General features: G+C 36.5%; 1 protein-coding gene and 1 pseudogene across 2 annotated transcripts in view; one reads left to right on the top strand and one right to left on the bottom strand.

The window, feature by feature from the left end:
* The window catches only part of Ptpn4 (protein tyrosine phosphatase non-receptor type 4), a 120,546-nt gene that overhangs the window by 10,745 nt on the left and 88,166 nt on the right, over positions 1-21,635 (top strand). For both annotated transcript variants that reach the window (XM_051204040.1, XM_051204039.1), the window contains exon 2: positions 13,193-13,347. In XM_051204040.1, the coding sequence (XP_051059997.1) occupies positions 13,210-13,347 (138 nt within the window). In that variant the 5' untranslated portion in view covers positions 13,193-13,209. The remainder of the gene's footprint in view (positions 1-13,192; positions 13,348-21,635) is intronic.
* LOC127236389 (60S acidic ribosomal protein P0-like) lies at positions 7,306-8,963 on the bottom strand (annotated as a pseudogene).

Genomic DNA, 21,635 nt, shown 5'->3' with positions numbered 1-21,635 from the left:
GGGTACAACATGGAAGTTTTGCAAACCAATAGAATCTTTTTCTCAGTTAATTTCGACTCTTTCATGGGTGATAGAAAAACCACAGTAGGGATTATAACTTTAAGAAGTAGAAGTCATAAAAGTGTGGTGGAAAAGGTTTCTTTGTGATTAAGTAGATGTGTTTTCAAGTGCTTCTAATTTTGCTTGTGTAATCTTGGGCCAGTCACATAATCCTTCTAGCTGTCATGCCTAACCTTTTGACATTTCAAAACAGCATCCTCATTTGCAAAGTGTATGCTTGAGAGCTGTGCACAAGTTACCACACACACACACACACACAGGCAAAACAACAATTGTGACATATTGTATATGATCTAATAAAGCTTGCACAGAGATCAGATTGCAAAGCTAGCCACAGCTATAGAAGCTGGGCAGTGGTGGCACACATCTTTAATCCCAGGGCTCAGGAGACAGAGGTTGATGGATCTCTGTGAGTTCAAGACCACCTTGGTCTATATGAGAGTGAATCAGTCTAAAAGAGTAACGGAGCTCACACCTTTAATACTAGCACTAGAGAGAATATAAGGAGCTCAGTGCAATCTCAGGGAGCAGTCTGAGATTTGGTGAGGAGCAGTACAGTCTGGAGATGCAATTTGAGGTTCAGTGGATCTTCCCTTAGGTCTGAGCATTGGTAGAGGTGAGGATTCTCTAGTGTTTGTTTTGCTTCTCTGATCTTCAGCTTGAACCCCAATATCTGTCTCTGAGTTTATATTATTTCTGCTACAAATTGGTGCCCAGCATCAAGCTACAAATTTCACGAAAAAACTGCTTACTGGCTAGAAGCACCTGGCTTCTAAATGCCATAGGACTTACCTGCCCTAGACTGGGTGGCTTTGCCTTCAGACTGCACCTGCCACAGACTGCACCTGCCACACGTGTTTCTTCCTAATGTTTTTAGACAGCAGTGTGCCCCCCATCCCCCTGTCCCCCATACCTTGCCACCATAGGCTGCAGGCTTTCCCTACAGTCCCTCCCCATGGGCTGCCACTCTCAGCTCACAGACAAAAACTAGTTCTTGGATCACCGTTTACTTACTCTGTTGACAGATTTAGTAAGACAATTGGGAATTCTTGAAGGGAGAAATTAGTTAAAAGAGAGAGTTTTCCCCCTCCACATTAAATATTGGAAATACTATTACAATAGAGAGAGTTAGGCCTCTTTATGATTATGCAATACATGATTTAAAAATGGAACAATTAAATGAAGGGCTAATAAACTGGGATTGACATACTATTAATTATCATTTTGATAGTTTTTGTTGTTGGTTTATTTCTAAAAATGTTGGTTGGTATGAATGCCAAGATACAGCCTTAGACAAACTTATTAAACCAGATCATAGAGGTATTTAAATCCACACAGAAGGATTCAATGGAGAAGCAGTTTCAGCATTACATTATAAGGTTAGAGAGGAACAGAATAATGGTTTTCAGACAACCAACCTTAATGTAGACAGTAACCTTACAGGAATTGCCAAATGATAGAGGCTCTGTAAGAGCTAATTGGATTCCTATGCCAATGTTATACTTAAAGAGATTCAAGGAAGCAGTAGTGTCATATAACATATTCATCATTTGTGAAGCCGATGTTAAACTTGTGGCCATTTTGTAATCAAATTATCCCTAAAGACTGGATAGACTTGATTAATGCTGTCTTAGAGTCTGGTTCACAATTATAATAGGGTACCTGGTTCAGAGAAGAAACTAAGACCATTGAACAATAGTGTAAAGTTAGAGGGATGGAAATCTCCCAAGATCAAATTCTTGGAGAAGGAGATTATACTACTATAGAAAGGAAATCTCTATGTGATAACCATGCCCTAGTTTTATGCCACTCAACAGCTTTGAATGCTTGGGACAGAATTGGAGAAGTAGGAAAGGAAATTTACATTTGCTAAAGTTATATAGGGCCCAAAAGAAGCCTACATAGATTTCTTACAAAGGTTAGCATTAGCAGCAGATAGAATGGTACCAGATTCAGAAGTTAGACAATAATAATTGAATCTCTGGCTTTTGAAAATGGTAATTCTCAATACGAAAGGATAATTAGCCCTTAAAGGCAAGGTCAGCACCTTTGGAGGAATAGACCTGAGATACAATTAATATTGACTCTCATGACCATGATGATGCATGGATAGGAGAGATGATTTCAAGAGGTTTGAAGAAAAATTGAAATGTCAAGTGAAATGTCAAGTTGTGGTAAACAAGGTCACCTTAAAAGGAATTGTAAACAGGGCATTCCTAGAAACAATGCTTTTTCTAAACATAATCCAAACAGAACACCCCTCCCTTCTGAATTGTGCAGAAGGTGTGGCAAAGGCAGAAATTGGACTAATGAGTATAGATCAACAAGAGACATTCAAGGCAGTACTTTGCCATCAGGAAACTCCTTGAGGGGCCTCTTAAAGGCCCCTATACCAAATCTGGTTCAGTTGTTTCCTGTCACCATGGAAATTTCTTCCCAGAGCAATTAAAAAACCTACAATGCCTATTGTAAGAAACTATACTTCTGTGGATGATAGAAAATCTCTAAAAGAGAGAACAAAAATTTCAGGAAAAACCATGATATGAGTATTTTGGCAAATTTCTATTAATAAGGCAAGACTAAAATTAAAAATATGAATAAATGATGTTGCCATTGAAGGTCTGGTAGACACAGGTTTGGATGTTAAAAATAATTTCAACAGAATCTTGGCATCCAAATTGTTCTCTTCAGGAGGTAAATGTTCAGCTTTTTAGGAATTGAAACTTTATCTCAGGTAAACAGAGCATGAGATGGGTTGAATGTACAGGGAGGGCCAGAAGGACCAAGAGGAAAATTAAAGCCATATTTTGCTAACATAGCAATGAATTTGTGGGGATTTGTTACAGCAATGGAATACTCAGATTAACATTCCCCCAGTCTTAAAAACAAACCACAAAGTAGCATATGTTTCTGGGGAAAATATTAGAAGGTGTTATAAAGAACAGTAACCGACCATTCAGGTTGTATAATAACAGGGCACAACAGCTGCTGATCTTCCAAAGGCACCAACAGCCTTACCTTTAAAGTAGTTGACAGTCAAATCACTTTGGGTTGCACATTGGCCTTTAACAACAGAAAAACTGCATCCTTTAGAAAAGCCCATACAGGAGCAACTAAATGCTCAGCATATTAAGGAATTAATCAGCCCTTGGAAGTCTCCTGTATTTGTTGTTAAAAAGAAATCTGGAAAATAGGGACTGGTAACATTCTAAGAGCTGTTAATAAATTGTGAATCAGCTAATGGACTCTCTATAGTCTGGAATTTCTTTGCCTTCTCTATTGCCTAAAGGATGGCTCTTATAGTTATTGATTTAAAAGATTGTTTCTTCAGTATACCATTACAAGAAAAAGACTGAGAAAAATTTGCCTTACAGTACCTACCTATAATATTCTCAGCCAATTAAGAGATCAATTGAGGTACTCCCACAGGGAATGTTAAATAGCCCCACCCTAATCCAATATTTTGTTTGACAGCTGTTGGAAATAATACAGAAGCAGTTTCCTCAATCTGTAGTTTACCATTACATGGATGACATTTTACTATCTGATTCAAATGTAGATTCTGTAGAAAGAATGGTTGAAGAAGTAGAGAAAATTTTGCATTGTTGATGATTAGAAATTGCTCCTGAAGAAGTACAAAGATGATAGTCCATCAATTATTCAGGGTATGAAATAGGTTTATAAAAAATTAGATCCCCAAAAGTGCAAATTAGGAGAGATTGATTGCATACTCTTAATGACTTTCAAAGATTGCTAGGAGACATTTCTCAACTGTGGTACATTATTGGGATAAACTGATGAGCTGATTAAGCAAAACCTTAGGAGGTGACAAAGACTTAAATAGTCCCAGGGAATTATCAGCTGAAGCTGAGAGAGAATTGGCTGTGGTAAAAGAGAAATTACAGATTGTACATGGGGATTGTGTATATCCAAAGCTTAAATGTATTCAGGTCATATTACTCTCTATAAACATTCCCCTACAGGAATTTTAATGCAAAGGGAAGATATTATCATAAAATGGATCTTTTTACCACATAAACTAAATTAAGAAAAACAAAAACAAAGCAAAACTAAAACCTTACATGGAAAAGGTCTCTGAATTGTTTCTAAGAGGAAAATTGAGGCTTTGTCAATGAGCAGGAATAGACTCTTCAGAAATTATAGTACCTTTTTCTAATGATGAAATTGACAAATTATGGGCAGAAAGTGAACTCTGTCAAAGAGCTTGTAGTAATTTATTTGGAGAGATTAATAACAATTATCGCAGAAGCAGGAATTAAATTTATAAAGAGAACTAACTGGATTCTTCCTCGAATTGTATGGAAAATGTCAATATCTAGACATTGGGGGGGGTAAATTTATTGATTTACATTTGAAACAATCTTGTTTTACATGTCAGTCCTAGTTCCCTTACCCTTACCTCCTCCCCTGTCCCCCAAACCCCATCCCATCTCCTTTCTGCTCCCCAGGGAGGGTGAAGCCTTCCATGGGGAGTCTTCAAAGTCTGTCATAGCATTTGGAGCAAGGCCTAGGCCCTCCCTGGTATGTCTAGACTGAGAGAGTATCCCTCTATGTGGGATGGACCCCTACTTTCTATATTGATGCAAATAAACAGGAAAGGCAGGTTATAAACCAGAAAATTTAAATAAAGTATATCTAAGTCCTTATAATTCTGTCCAAAAGTCAGAATTATGTGCTACTCTCATGGTTTTAATGGATCATGTGGAACCTTTCAACATAGTTACTGATTGACAATATGCAGAAAGAGTTGTTTTGCTTATTGAATTTATACCAGATGATACAGAATTGACTTTATTATTCATTCAGTTACAAGTCATAACCCAGGATAGGAATCATCCCATATGTACAACACACATCCAAGCCCTCTAACACAAAGTAATGATGAAATTGATCAACTATTGATAGGAAATGTGCTAGAAGCCTCAGAATTTCATGAAAAACACCATGTCAGTAGCAAAGGTTTGAAAAAAAGACTTTTCCATTACATGGCAACAAGTCAAGGAAATGTCTTTCTTTTTTATACAGCCAAATTTCACTACCTGCAGGAAGTAACCTAAAGGGTACTCAGTGGAATGAAATTTGGCAGACGAATGTGTTCCATTTTGTAGAATTTGGAGAATTAAAATATGTACACCACACCATTTATACCTATTCAGGTTTTCAATGATGGGCAACTGCTTTGAGTTTGGAAAAGGCTGATTCAGTAGTCACAACATTTGCTAGAAGTTTTGACCTTAATGGGTATATCTGTAAAATAAAGACAACAGACTGTGCTCTAGCACACATCTCTAAGAAAATGAAACAGTTTATTTGCTTATAATATAAAGTATATTATAAGTAATACCACACAATTCTACAGAGCAGGTAGCTATAGAAAGATCAAATTGAATTCTAAAGGAAATAAATGCTAAATAAACAGAAAGGGGTGATAAAGAATCCCAGAAATAGATTGCTTTATTAGCTTTGAATTTTATAAATGCTAATGAGAAAGGAACAACAGTTTTGAGAGACATTGGATAATAAAACAAACAAACAAACAACAAAACTATGGAATTAAATCAGCCGGTATACTTTAAAGATGTGTTGACTTTTGAATGGAAACCACATCATCATGTTACATTGGGGAAGGGGTTTTGCTTTTGTTTCCACAGGAGAAAAAAAATATATAGATACCATCAAAATTGATAAAGATTCCTTTTTTTTTTTTTTTACAAGAGACACCTCTTAATTAGAATAGATCATAGTTCATCAAGCACATGACCATTTAAACTAACCTATAAAACTAACAAATGCTTTTCATTTGATCAGCTGTAATTTGCAAAAAGGGAGACTCCTTTTCTGGAGGTTCCCTTTGGAGTAAATTGGTCTATTAGTATATCACCTTTCTAACAGGATAAAATTTCATACATCTTCCTAAATGTTTGTGTCTGCTTTTCTCTACAGATATATAATGCAAATGGTCTTTTTGTAGTTCCCATCCATTTAAAGATTAAAGCCGGCTTTGGAGTTGGAGTGTGGCTCTGTCCTTCTCTAAACCCAAACATACTTGTTAAAGTTAAAAAAAAAAAAAAATCTGTGCTCATGTCAGAAGAGCCACCTGATATGGGACAGAAGAAAAACAATACAATATATGCTTTCTGGGCTGGGAGTGTCTGGGGGTCAGAATGTTTGGGGGCCAGAGAATCCATTTCCAGGTATCCTTGTTCATATGCCTACTGACTCCAGCATAGGCTCAGCTGAGTCTCTAGATTAGAGCCCTTCTTTATGAACTCTCTGTTATGGCTGAGGGAGGGGGACATGCTAGCTGAGTTTCAATTGAAGTGTTCTGAAAACGAATATTCTAAGAAAAACAGAAGGTAAAGCCATAAGGCATCTTTTTCAGTGTTAGTGATTAAACATCCTATATGCTAGGCATATAGGCCTCCAAATTGTTTCTAAAGTACTTCCTACTGCCTTAGATAATATATAAACTATAGTAGATGCCATGCTTTGAATAATTCCTGGGCTACAGGATGCTTAATTGATTAAACAAATTAATTAGTCTTTGGATCTGATAGATTGATTTCAGCCTCAAATGTCTGATATCCTAGATTTTGTATTTTCTAGCAATGTAACATTGCCAGATTATGCCCCTCTGTTACCCTCTTTCTACATTGTTAGAAGTAAATATTCTGTATTTAGAAGTAATATTTCTGTATGCACTGTTTATAAAAATAGGTTGACAGTATTAAGTTTGCATTCCTAAGATATTGTGTGTCTTTCACCTCTGGTTTTAAAGCTCAGTGGATGTAAATAGAAGAAACTACTTGTGTTAAAGACTAGTATTGGGTCACAATTTAAATGTTTATTTATTTATTTATTTATTTGAGACAGACTGTCATATAGCTCAGGCTGATCTTCAACTAACTTTGTAGTCCTAGATGACCCAGCATTTCTGATTCTCCTTCCTCAACCTCCCATGTGTGGGGATTGATTAGAGGCCCAGACTATCATGTATCAAAGTTTTAAAAGTAGCATGCTGCCACCTAGGGACAGTACACTATTCAATCAATTATGAGATGTTTGTTCTTTGGCCTCTAGCATAAGCTTATATTTGGAATTATTATGAGTTGTTAAGCAGCATTACATTTTTTTTGCTTGCTTTGATTTTCACTCCCTCACCTCCTTTTTAAAGAGAAGTAAGCCTTTATTTCCATGATTCTTAAATTAAGCTGCCTGAGTTGGTTACTCTGAGGGTATTAGTCGAAGACCCAATCTCATATCCTCATCTGTTTCCTTTGACTCTTCCTTGGCTGCAGCGGATGTAGCAGCATCGGTGGCAGCCACAGGGGCAGCAGCCCCAAATGCAGATGGTTCAGTTAAGGAGGATTGATCCTTCAGCAAGTGGGAAGGTGGATTCAGTGTCCACAGACAAAGCCAGGACCCACTTTTACCCATTGATAATCGAGCGCGGCAGGAAGGTAACAGGCGTGAGAGTGCAGAGTCTGCTCTGTGATGTCAAGCACTTTGGAATTGCAAATGCTGCCATTATCAAGCACCTGTTGGATGATCAGCCCAGAGGAGGAGGAGATAAATTTGTTCAGCATTAATGGCTTCACTGACTGCTACATTGTCTCCAGTTTTTATCAGCTGCTCTGAAATTCACTCAGAATTTCAGTGGTGATTTTAGTGGTGCTACCCAAAGCCTGGAAGAAAGGTATTCTCAGGCCCCCGATCAATGTTCTGGACTGGCACAGGTACCTTACACAAGGCAATGGAACTGGCATGTGTGGCAACCCTAACTTTTCTGATTAGTTTGGTTTGAAGTCTGTTTTGTCAGATATTAAAATGGCTACACCAGCTTGCTTCTTAGGTCCATTTGCTTGGAATATCCCTTTCTGTCTTTTATCCTGAGGTGATGTCTGTCTGTGGTTCCTCAATGTTAAGGTGTGTTTCTGGGGTGCAGCAGAAGGGTGAATCCTATTTTTCATCTATTCTGTTAGTCTGTGTCTTTTTATTGGGCAGCTGAGACCAATGATGCTGAGTAATATCAATGAGCACTCTTTCTTCTTGTTATTGTGTGTGTGTGTGTGTGGGTGGTGTTGTGTGCATGCTTTTGATTTGCTAGATGGGTTTATTTTTTCCCTGAGAGTAGTTAACCTCTTTACTTTGGAGTTTTCCATTTAGTGCCTTCTGTAGGACTAGATTTATAATAGATACTGCTTAAATTTGATTTCATTTATACTAAATGCATTGTTTTATGGCTCTTTTCAAGCTTCTCACTGCTCCAGTAATAAACTGTAAAACCCAAGAGATTATTAAATTATAACTCGATGCAGTTTGTTGTTATGGTAGATAAGATTGTTAGGAACACGTAAATGTTACTTTCTAGTTTCACATAATTATAAGCTAGGGTCACTTAATATTCATTTATTCTCTACAGAACTCAAACAACTAATAACAGTTTTCTTGCTAGCATTTTTTAGCTTTCTCAATGAAACACAAAAAAGTAATAAAATGAAAAAAGTGGTTATGTAAATGACATTTGATTTTTTTTTTTTTTTTTTTTTTTTTTTTTTTTTAGTGTTTGGACATATTTTACTGAAAATTATCAATGTCCAAGGTTACCAGGCAAATTAGCCAGTAGAAGAACGTTCTTTTAATTAGTGATAAACTCAATTAAGACTCCTTAGAAACAAGATGAATAATGACAATACTTGTTAGAGTTGGTCGTGTGAAGGAGAATAAACTAATAATTTGAAAGTTACACATGAGACAGGGAAAACATTTGATTTTTAAATCAGTGGACTCTTCTTTAGTGAAATTGAAATCATTGACCTCTTCAGCTTTTGACCGTTCTGAACTGTTCCTATTCCAAGCACATCTTTTGCCCCAGAACCCATCTTCCAGGAGATTGAAGGAAAGGTATTGGAGATTTATAACCTGAAGCAGGAAAAGAAGAGGAGGTCAGAGTTGACCTAGTTTAGCTCAAGTGCTGGTTCTTTGTTCTTGTCTTTTTATTTCATGAAATTCAACCAGCAGTTGATTGCCTATTTTTAATGTAATTGGACATTTGTAAAGTCAAGAGAGATACCACTTAGAAAAATGTTTTAGACCCAACCTAGTATTCTAGTTTTCAAAATAGAGGTTTATTTTTTAATCACTAGGAAATTAATATAAACCAGAATTTCTCAATTTACATAGAAGAATTAAAAATAGAAAAAGAATAATTAAGAATCAACATAGTAGTCTTATGAGAAAGAGGTAAAACTTGACTAAGGAAAGACATGATTACTTCATTCTTCTAGATTGTTTTAAAAGCTTTTATTCTCTTATGTCCAAAGAGGATACAGTTATTATTCTTAACATTTTGCCCTTATTTATATTAAGATATTTAATTGTGTATAGAAGTCTGTGGGTAATATTTGTATAAAGCCTGCACATCTCTTATTGTATAATTTTAAGGCTTCTGTATATTATCTATATCTAATAAAATGTAATTTTTTTTAAAGATTTTATTTTTAAATTATATGTGCTTGTGTGTGTGTCTGAGTTTTGCAGTTTAGATTTTACATTTAAATTTGATTCACTGAGTATTTTTGAATATAAAATAACAAAAATAAGGCATTGTTGGGTATTGGCTCTTAGTAGGTAAAAGCACATGCTGCCAGGTTTGATGATTCAACCAGAACCCATGTGGTGGGAGATCATCTCCTGCTGCAAATTACTCTCGGACCTCTGCACATGTGTTATGGCGCACACACACCACATCCCAAATAGTTGCGGGGGGGCGGGGTTCAACAGTGATACAGAGTTGTATGTATACAAGAGCCCCAGTCCACACTACCTCTCATTTTATATTGTGAGTCAGATTTAAACATAAAACCTAAACTGTGCAAATTTTTAAAAGAAAATGTGAGAAAATCTTTAGTATCTAAATTTGAGGAACTAGCCTTAGATGTGACACCAAAAGTATGGTTCATTAAAGTTTATGTGTACATTTGTTTAAAAACAAGACCCAGTGTGGTAGTGCACAGCTTTAATTCCAGTCCTCTGTGTGGGCATGTCTCTATGAGTTTAAGGCCATATTGGTCTACTTAGTTCTGGGCCAGCTAGATTTACAACAGTGAGAAGTGTCTCAAATAAATAAATAAATAAATAAATAAATAAATAAATAAATAGATAGAAAGAAAACGAATTTCTGGAATGTTCATTCTAGAACAATAAACCAATATTCCTAGAGTTCTCAAAATTATATTTTAGACATACTTCTGACAATCTTTAGACTATATGATTTGAGTGGCTAAAATTCTTGTTTGAAGAGTAAAATACACTAAGTTCAATAGTACTTATAGAGAGGTGCATCCTACATAAATATTCATGGAAAACATGATTTAAAATTTATGTCTCACAATAAGGTTGGCATATTTAGTGGGGCACCTCACCACACTGAGCATTAGTAGTTTCTCTTCAGTAGTTTCTCGTCTCTTTTGTTGCGTTTAGCATAGGGTTCTGTATATGTTTTGTTATATTTGTCCATTTTATTTTTTGCTCAGCTTTTATAGATGGTTTGTATTTGAAATTTAGCTCCATGTATTCTATGCATATATCACAGAACTTGCAAACATGGCTAGTTTTCTTTCTTTCTGCGTGCATCCCAGCATTCACCTACCACTCTCACTCTCACTGAATTATTTGCTTTGCTCCTGATTTTAGGTGAAATGTTTAGATAATCATTAACTTAATGAGGATAGTAGCCACATAGACTGCTTTTCTAGATACCCTCAATCATGTTGAGGAAGGTCCCTTTTCTTTCTTTTTTTAGAATTTTTATCATAAAAGCATTGATTGAAAAGCTTATGTGATTTTTCTTCCTTACTCAGTTAATATGGTAGGTGACTGCTCAGTTGTTGTATTACTTTAAGCCTTTCTGCACTTCAGAAATAAAACCCTTCTTGTATAGTTCTTTCACACATTGATGAATTCTTCTGTATGCCTTTGGTGTTTCAATGGAATGCTGGTCTCATAAATGAGAGGTGCTGCCTGTGTGACTTCCTGCGAGATTGTAGAGACAGTGTTAGTAGATAGTAGACCCTTAGATAGTAGACCCTTAAAAATGCCATAGGGTTTTAAATTTTTTTCCAACATTTTATTCAAAATTAAATAGCTACAAGGCTATTTAAATTGTCTCTTATATAAATTAAATTCTGATATTTTTGTACCTTTTGAAGAAAAGAACCCCTTTATGTGTCAGATTATTATACTTAAGTGTAAATTGTTTTCAGTATTATTTTGATGTCTACAAGGTCCAGATAGTGCCCTCTGTTTTATTGCTCATGTTAATCATTTTTTTCTTTTTCTTTTGGAGGGTTGTATAGGCTTTAATTATTTTATTATTAATATTATTATTCTCTTTCATTTCATTAGACTTTTCTCTGTCCAAATTCTTTTTGTTACTTTGCTTTAAATATTTATTTAGTTTTTAATTATGTGTATGTATATGTGTATCGGGGATGTGCCACATGGGTGGCAGATGTTTTAAGGAGACCAGAAGTGTCAGATTCCCTGAAGCTGGTATTATAGGTAGTTGTGAGCCACCTGATATGGGTGCTGGGAATTGAACTCAGGTCTTCTGGAAGATGATTACATGCTGTCAACCACTGAGCCATCTCTCCAGCCCTCTGTCCAAGGAGGCTAGATTATTGGTTTGAGGCATGTCCTGTCTTTCTGTTATATACACACAGTTCTATAAATTTCCATTATTAGTGCTGCTATATCTGTAATCCACAAATTTTTCTATATTGTATTTTCTGTTTTACTTAATTCTGTGTATCTTTTGGGTTTCCTTAAGATTTCTTCTTTGTCCCACATGCACCTAGAAGTTTGCTATTTACTTTTCTTGCTTGTGTTTAGAGACTTTTCTGTTTTTAATTTTTAGTTTAATTCTTCTGTTTTCAGGGAACATACCTTGTATAATTTCAGTTCCTTAAGTATATTTTGTTTTGTTTGTGTTCCAAAGAGGCGGATGGATCTCTGAGTTCGAGGCCAGCCTGGTCTCCAGAATAGCCAGGGCTATACAGAGAAATCTTGCCTTGAAAAAAATGAAAATAATAATATCCAAGTGTCTGTGTTTCTTCTTGCTCAATTTCCTTTATTGTATTGTCTTTAAGGTGGAAGTTTTATGAATTTAAAATTTTTTGAGTCAGGGAATGCCTGAAATGATTTTGTTTTGTTTTATTTTTTCCTTTCTCTCTAATATGACCATTAGTTTTCTGGGTATAGAATTCTGGGTATAGAATTCAGTGTTCTGAATAATTTTCTTTCAGAGCTTTGAAAACACAGTTTCATTGTCTTTAATAGCTATTATTTGCAGCAGTATGGTGTTTGTTTTTTTATAGGTGGTCTTTTTTTTTTCCTCCACATATGTAAAAATGAAAAATGGCAAAGAGCTAGGTACTTTTTATATGCCTGTAATCCCAGCAGTTTGGGAGGCTGAAACGGGAGTTCCAGGTCAACTTGGGTACATAGTAAGGCCTGACACCCCCTTTCCCCATAAAAACAGATGGAGTAGTTGGTTGAAATAGAATGATTTTCACTATTGTCATTCTATAGTATTTTTTTTTCAATAAAAGGAAACAATAGTGATTGAAATAAAACAATCTTCTCCCTGTGTCCTTCTACAGTATTTTTTAGAGAGCACTCTGTGTTCCCCCACCCTTCACATGCACACATTTTGGATTGCAGTGGGACTTGCTGAAATTTTTACTCATTAAATCTTCTCAGAACAGTTCAAAGTAATGTTTGTAAGGTGTTTTGTAATTTTAGCTTACATTGTATGTATATGTGTATGTATGTGTTACCTAATTTTCTTAATCTCGATGTTTCAAGGCTTGTAATTGTTTTCTGACAATGTTTTAATTTAAAATGTATAATAACTTTTTTAAAAGTTATACCATATCTTCCATGATTTCTTTTATTTAGTGATTCTTGTTTTTTAATCCTAGATCTTGTGTGAACAACTTGCAGTTGTTTTCTGTCACTGTTATAACTTTAAATATATGTTAACTTTCCTATTTATGCTATACTGTATCTTCTACTCTTTTATTTAGTGATTTTTGGTTTTTAAACCTAGATCTTGTGTGGACAGTAATGACCGCACGTTTCCGATTGCCTGCTGGCAGAACCTACAATGTCCGAGCATCAGAGTTGGCCCGAGACAGACAGCATACAGAGGTGGTTTGTAACATTCTTCTTCTGGATAACACTGTACAGGCTTTCAGAGTAAATGTGAGTATTTTATTTTCTCCTCCTCCTCGCCTTGCATCATCATCACCACCATTACCATCATCTCCGGATGTTAGTCTGAATTTAGATTTATTTTAAAACAAAACCACTAAGTTACAGTACAATTTGAACATTTTTAGTTAAGGAAGTCTTTTTGATACAAGTTTATATCCAGTGTGCCTGCTCATTCAAACTAGATGTTTCAAAAACTGCTGCCCACTGACCACAAATAGCAGAGCATCCTAGTTCGTGAACAGATCATTAAGTATGTGGGTGGTTTTATAATGTGCATGACGTTGCCTGAAAATAATTTCTTATCCTAACTACCTTCCTAATATGTTTCTCTAAAGTCTTGTTTGTACTGCCTGTGAATACAACTTTTGTTAAAGGTCAGTAAGAAGACTGATCTTACATAAGTATTGCCTGAAAAACGTTCGGTTATTTATGGTTGTTTGAGTTTCACCTGTGTGGTATTAGTTCATTCATTTCCATTGCTGCACGCTAATCTTTTATATGAGCATACCATAGTGTATCCATTTTCCTGTCTCTGTTCAGTTATTCTATTTTTTCTTTGTTTGTGTTTGGGTTATTTGCACTATGGGCTCTTAAGTTCTTATACACGTCTTTGTAATATACAAGAATACACACACCTTTTTTATTTTAAAAACTTCAAATCTGTAGTTGGAATGGAAGAATAGTATACCGAATACATAGCTCACTTGTCCAGATTGAATTGGTGTTAATATTTATACATTTACTTTGTCTTTTCTTCCTGATCCCTCTGAAAGTAAGTGGTAGACACACTGATAAATATTTAGCATCATGATAGTCTTTTACATTTATACAATACCATTGTCATACCCCAAAATTTAGCATTCTATATATGATACTATTTAATACATAGTTTATATTCATATCAAAGTCTTTACAATGACATGTATTGTGTCTAATACTTTGAAATCTGTGATTTAAAATACTAATATTTACCAATTACTTAAAAAACAACCTTTATTTTAATGTGCATAGGGGTTAGGAGGAACACACATGCCACAGTATGACCTGTAGAGGCCAGAGACAACTTTGTGGAGTTTTTTTTTCTCTTTCTACTATTTTTACATGGGTTTTGGGGATCAAACCCAGAGTGTTAGACTTTTGAGGCAAGTACCTTTATCCATTATACAGCCTTGCCAGTCTGTTGATATGTTTCCTTAATTCTGTGTATTACTTAGTGTATATAGCAGGATCATTAATTTACCTTTCAAAAAAATCCTAAGTTTCATTTCTCATTTGCAAATAAGTTGCAATATATTGAAAATATTATTTATGAAATTATTTAACCCAACAGTTCAGTGTGCTTTCTAAAATGTTAGATTTAAATGTCCTGTTTTCAAGGTTGCCAAGCAGAAATAGAAATTAAAGAAAATTCTTCTTCATAAAAATTTCTGATTAATATAAACTATGTATCAAACAATTGACAAATAAGGCTTTTTGCCCCTCTTATGGACTCAGATCTTATTTTAAGTTAATATAAATTTTTATTCTTTTAATTGTAGGAGATATTTACTTAGAACTATTCTACAATCATATTTTTATGTTTGTTTATTTTTGTTTTACTGTTGATTGAATCCAGGGTTTTGAATATGCAAGGCAAACACTTTGCCACTGGACTCTGTTCCCAACCTGTTTTTCATTTTGGGACAGACTTTCACAGAGTTGTGCTGCATTGGCCTTGAACTTGCTTGCTCTGTAGTCCACTCACGCCTTAAACTTGGCAGCTTTCCTGCCTTAACTTCCTGAGTTGGTGCTTGTCTTAGTTAGGGTTCTCTTGCTGTGAAGAGGCAGTATAACCATGGCAACTCTTAAAAAGGAGAATGTTTAATTCGGGTGGCTCACTTACAGTTAAGAGGTTTAGACCATGCTCATCGTGGTAGGACATGGTGGTATGCAGGTGGACATGGTGCCGGAGAAGGAGCTGAGAGTTCTACATCTAAATCCATAGGCGGAGGGAAGTGAACTGTCACACTGAGCATAGGGTGAACAAAGGAGACCTCAAAGCTCACACCCACTATGGCACACTTCCTCCAACAAGACCACACCTACTCCAACAAAGCCACGCCTCCTGTTAGTGCTACTTCCCATGAGTTTATGGGGGCCAATTACATTCAGACTACAATAGTAATTTGTAACGAGTACTGTTTTTCCTCCTGCCGCCGCCTCTGGTCTTGTCCCGCCACCACGCCGCCAGCCCCAAATAATACACAGAGACTCTGTATTTGATACAATGCTGTTGGCCCGGTTACTTGTTTTTTATCGGCTAGCTCTGCCTTAATTATTAGCCCATTTCTGCTGATCTATGTATTTCTCTTACCGGGGAGCCGGCGGCATACTGCTTTCTCCAGACTCTCCATCTTGACTCCTCCTTCCTACTTCCTATTTCCTCCTTGTCTCCTAGTCCCTCCTATCTTCCTTTCCTATTGGCCAACAGTGCTTTATTATTAACCAGTATGAGAAACATATATACATAATGGCATCTCCCATCAGTAATTTTACAGATCTCTATCACCAGCCTGATCAGTCATATTTTTAAAGAGAAATTCTTTCTTCTAGTTATTGTTGTATTAGGAAATACAAAAATAGTTTGAGTCATTAGGGTACTTAAAAGAGACAGGACTCTCTTTTCCCTTCCTCCCCCTCTATCTCTGTGTACCTTAGAATACTGTTATTTCATTAAATATTAAATACTATTTATTAAGTGGTAATTCTAGCTCTTCTTCAGTTTGATACATGAATTCCCTTAAAAACTTTTTGAGTGGGGGAGCATGCAGGAAATCTCAGAGGTCAGAAGAGGCATCATCCCATGGAACTGGAGTTATAGACAGCTGTGAACTGCCATGCAGGGTGCTGGGAAGTTAACCTGGGTCCTTTGCAAGAGCAGCAAGTGCTCTCAACTGCTGAGGCATCTCTCCAGCACCACATTAATTCCTTTAAAAAAATACCTTTTACACATAATGTATTACTTTAAAAAATTATAGATATAATCGAAGACATAATTAACAAAACTAGAGTTCAAAATTAGGGGTCCCTTGCTTACTCCTTAGACACAATCGATTTTTATTACTTACTGCTTATTGTTATGTAAGTTTCTAGTTTTGTGAGCATTTTTGTTTGTTTGTTTGTTTGGAGAATGAGAATTTAGGTCTCAATTCCATCCCCTTTCTGTGTACAAATACTTCTGTCCTCTTTTCAAAAACACAGTTATGTAATAATATTTGGTTAGTTAAGCATTTGTTTTCCCTAGAGGAATTACCTGGCTTGAGTTTGGAGAGTGCAAAACTGCTTGTTACTGAGTGAGAGAAAGGGGTTTGAGTGTTACCAACTATTCAATGTGTAGACCTTCATTTAATACAGTCTCTGCCTGTTTTCAGTGCAGTAAAAATTAATTCTTCCCGAGTTGAAGTTTATTTTCTTCAAAGCTTCCACCCCTCAAATCCTAATAACAAGTGGCAGGGGTTTGGTGGTGGGACATGACGGGAGTGGGGTCATGGAGAATCTCTCATCAACAGACCTTCTCAATTTCATGTAAGTCTTCTCTGGACTTAATTTTTCAAAGATTATTTGTACTCCCGTTTTCTAGAAAAATCGACTGAGTCAATCTCAGATGATTGGACATTGAGTTATTTGTACTATTGGAGCTTGATTTTGCTTGTTTCAGATTGTGACAGTGTCCTGGTTCTTCCCTCCTGAAGAAGATATTTAATTTTGATTTTTAAAGGAGCCCACAAATGAAAAACTTGAACTTTTTAAAAAATGAGATTGGATATTTTAAAGACTGTGGAACTTTGAAAAGTATGATTTTAATGTGAGGTATTGGGGATAAAAACGAGAGGAGGGTTGTGGTTTAGTAGTGATGTTTGTGTGGGGTAACAGTCCAGTGGCCAAGTGTAAAGGCAGGTCTGTGCTTGTCAGTGAAGGCCATTCTCCTCTCTCTGCCAGTTGTTTAAATGGAGTTAAGAGCATTCTAAAAACATGCAAAGCATTTACTTAAATGCAAAGAATTCTTATGCATCACCCACAGAAAACAAAGAGTGATAATTTAGAGGAGTCTAAAGTTAGCTTTTCTTTCTAGAAAATGTAATCCATCCAGCACACATTCTTTAGCTAACCCTCCTATAAATGAAAAGTGCCCAGTTGGGGCAGTTGCGCTGCTCTTGGTATGCCTCACTTCCAAATGCTGAAACAGTGCTGGAATTTGTTTATATGTTTATATGCATTGTATGTACATATATTGCTTTTAAATTCTTTGTTCTCACACACATTCTCTCCTCTCTCTTTTCCTCCCCCCCCCCACACTCATACATGCACACTCACGCATGCACATGTATACATGCAGAATTCTTACCTGGTAACTTTTCCCCCCTCATTGGCAATTTTTTTATAGTAATATACTTTCCTTTCCTTTTGAATATTGTTCTTGTTACTGTTTTCTGACTTTGTTCTTCATTACTCCTTTGAAGTCTACATATACTTAAAATTTTATTTTATGCGTGTGAATGTTTTTGCCAACATGTAAAACATGTCTGTGTGCTGCACGCATACCTGATGCCTCTGGAGTCTAGAAGAGGCCATTGGGTCCTCTGGGACTTGATGGTTATGAACTGCCATGAGGTGCTTGTAACCCATGCAGAGCATTCGAAAGAGCAGCTAGTGCTCTTAACTGCAGAGCCATTTTTCCAGAAAGAACTCTAAATTTTAACATATTATTTGTTTAGTTTCCACAAAAGAAAGCAACAGCTGCTATATACGAAGAGTTAGTAATAGTATTATGACATTTTCCCTCAGTGTGCAAACATTTCCTTTTGATTTGTTTATGATAAACACCAGAGTTGATACTTTTGGCTGCTTCTTTTTGCAACTTAAAAAAAAAAAAATCCCAAGTATCCAGGATGTATCCCTGGTGCAGGAATGGACTTCAGGAGCCCATTCTCCATGGAAGAACACTCCCTTAGCCTAGAGACAGGAGGGAGGGCCTAGGCCCTGCCCCAAATGACTTGACAGACTTTGATGGTCCCTCCTGGACAGCCTCAACCTCCCTGTGGAGTAGGTGGGAAATGGGATGGAAGGGGGTATGAGGGGCATGGGAGGGTGGGGGGGAGAGGGAACTGGGATCGATATGTAAAATAAGAAAAAAATATTAAAGAAAAAGAAAAAAAATCCCAAGTAAAAAGAGATCTGGACTGGGCATTGGTGGTGCATGCCTTTAATCCCAGCACTTGGAAGGCAGAGGCAGTTGACTCTCTGTGAGTTCAAGGCCAGCCTGGTTTACAGAGTGAGTTCCATGACAGTCTCCAAAGCTACCTGTCTCGGGGGGGGGGGGAGAGAGAGAGAGAGAGAGAGAGAGAGGGAGGGAGGGAGGGAGGGAGGGAGGAGTAGATAGATACTGTACATTAACTAGTTAATTTTAGCTCTACAATAGCTTACATCTTGGATATATTATATAATTTTTTCTTTCTATTGTGGTAGCTATCAAACCCTAGGTCTCATTCACGCTAAGCAAGCATTCTGCCACTAAGCTTACTACTGCCATGCTATCATGTATCTTACATGTCACTTAAAATTGTTTTTAGATTTTTAAATTTTATTTTATGATGTTTTTGGGTATTTTGCTATGTATTTATAGTTTTCAAATGTATGTCTATGGCCTGGGAAGTTCATAAGTGGCCATTGCATTCCTTGTAACTAGAGTTAGGAATGGTTGTTAGCCACCATGTGACTGCTGGAAACCTGAGTTCAGATCCTCTGTAAGAGCAACAACTGTTCTTAACCTATGCCACTTTCTAGCTCCAATGTCATTTATTTTTACTATTGTACATATTTTTTTATTTCATTTTCTATTGAGACAGTGTCTTGCAGTAGCCCTGACTCATGTGGAACTCACTGTATACCAGATTCGCCTTGAATTTGTGATCTGTGATGGTTATGTTTAACTGTTAACTCAGTACAATCTAGACTCACCTGAGAGATAGTCTTGAGGTTGATCCATCGGCATGTTTGCAGTGGATTTTCTGAATCAGGTTAATTGAAATGGGAAGAGTCATCTTGAATGCGAGTGACACTATTTTATGAGCTAGCCCTGTACTGAACAGAAAGGGGGCGGAGAGAGGAGAGAGCGTTCTTGACTCCTCCACAGTGATGGACTATAACAGGAATTGTAAGCTAAAATAAGATCTTTCTCCCTTAAATTGTTTTGGCTAGAGTGTTTTATCATGGCCACAGAAAGGCAATTAGGATGTAATTGTGCCTCTGCCTCTGCCTCTGCCTCTGCCTCTTGAATGCTGGGAGTACTGGTATCTCTACCATGCCTGGATTATATTACTTATGATGAGAAAATGACATTTTTCTTAATCAGTTATATTGTGTGTGAAGAGTCTACTAGTTGTACAGAAATTCTAGGTTACCTACTTAGATCTGGTCTTGGATTATTTGCTATCTAGATATCAAACAGATAATTAAACATACACTGATGTCAAAATTAAAAGGCTTAAGTATTCTGAACAGTTGCTACAATAAGCAGTGTATAAGGAGACAACATAGTATAATAAAAAGTGAGGCTAACAACATAGGTCAAGGCTAGAGCTAGTGCTTGAGGTGGTAGATTTGATCCCCAGCACTAGAAACATATTATTATTATTATTATTATTTTGTCTAATGTGGTGACATATACCTGTTGTAATCAGTACATAGAAGCTGAAGAAGGATTTTCAGTTTAAGGACTGCAAGGATTACACAGAGTTCTAGTATAGCCTTGGCTACTGTCTTAGTTAGGGTTTGTATTGCTGTGAAGAGATACCAGTGTTTTTTTTTTTTTTTTTTTTTTTTTTTTAACTCTTTTCTCTTTGGGGGCCCACCACTCAGCTCCCAGATAAATATGTGGGCACTTATTCTTGCTTATGAATTCTTGGCCTTAGCATGTCTTATTTCTAGCCAGCTTTTCTTAACTTAAATGATCCTGTCTACCTTTTGTCTCTGGGCTTATCTTTCTCTAATCTATATACGTTTCTTTACTTATTCCATACCTGGCTGTGTGGCTGGTCCCTGGCCTCATCTAATCTTTAATAAGATCGAGAAGAAAGAATCTGTGAAGTTGATTGTAAAACTTTTTTGAACTGTGGTGTAGAGCAGTGGTTCTCAACATTCCTAATCTTCATGTTGTGGTGACCACCAACCATAAAATTATGTTCATTGCTACTTCATAACTGTCATTTTTCTACTGTTATGAGCTATAGTTTTTTCTGATGGTCACAGGTGACTCCTGTGAAAGGGTTATTTGACCCTCCAAAGGGTTGTGACCCACAGGTTGAGAACCACTGGTGTTACCAGTCCTTCATACATTTTCCATGACACTGTATTATTCATCTTATGTGTAAAGTAGACTTGTTTGTCTGCTGCTGTAGATTGATTACCTTTGCCTTTGAATGTTAAGTTGAAATGTATGAAATTGTTTGTTGCTTTACTAGATTAAGATTGTCAACAATTTTACATGTGATTTTTTTTTCTTCTCTTCCAATACTATATAGTATTCCATCTGTAGTGGCTAGTCTCCAAAGATGACTCTACTCTACTCTGTGAACTCAGGCGTTATAAATTTTGAATTTTGGCTGGTCTTTGTGAATTGTTTTTTACCTTGTTGGCAAATGGATTTCTGGTCATAAGAAGCCTGTTACCACTTTAAGAAAGGATGCAGTTCCACAGGGTGGAGTAGCGCAGTAGTAGGAAGGTACATGGCAGCAGGAGCATCAGATGTCTAGTTACTATACTGTGTCTACAGTCAGGAAGCAGGGAAATAAATGCTGGTGCTGAGCTTGCTTTCTCTTTCTAATTCAGCCCATGAGATAGTGTCACCCATCTTAGGATGGATCTTTCTGCTCAGCTAACCTTGTGGGAATGACCTCACAGACACTCTCAGAGTCGTGCTTCTAAAATAATGCAAAATGTACTTGCGTTTACAGTGAAGAGTAACCATCACAATACTAAGGTTTATTCCAAATATGCAAGAAATCATCTTCTATAGATAGGATCATATATCTGTCTGTGCCAGTGTAGGCGGGTGAATGAGACAGGGTCCTGCTATAACCCATGCTAGCTTTAACTGCTCTATTCTCCTGCCCTAGTATTCTGGGTTTGTAGGCTTATGACACTAGACTTGGCTATTTGGTGTGTTTTGCTTAGTATAATGTTTTCAAGGTAGCATGAAAAATTTTCAGAACTTTTTGTTCTTAGATGATGCCCTATTA

This window comes from Phodopus roborovskii, unplaced genomic scaffold, assembly GCF_943737965.1.
Source record: "Phodopus roborovskii unplaced genomic scaffold, PHOROB, whole genome shotgun sequence".
Lineage (NCBI taxonomy): Eukaryota > Metazoa > Chordata > Mammalia > Rodentia > Cricetidae > Phodopus > Phodopus roborovskii.
The sequence above is the reverse complement of the archived record's forward strand: the minus strand, read 5'-3'. Positions and strand labels throughout refer to the sequence as shown.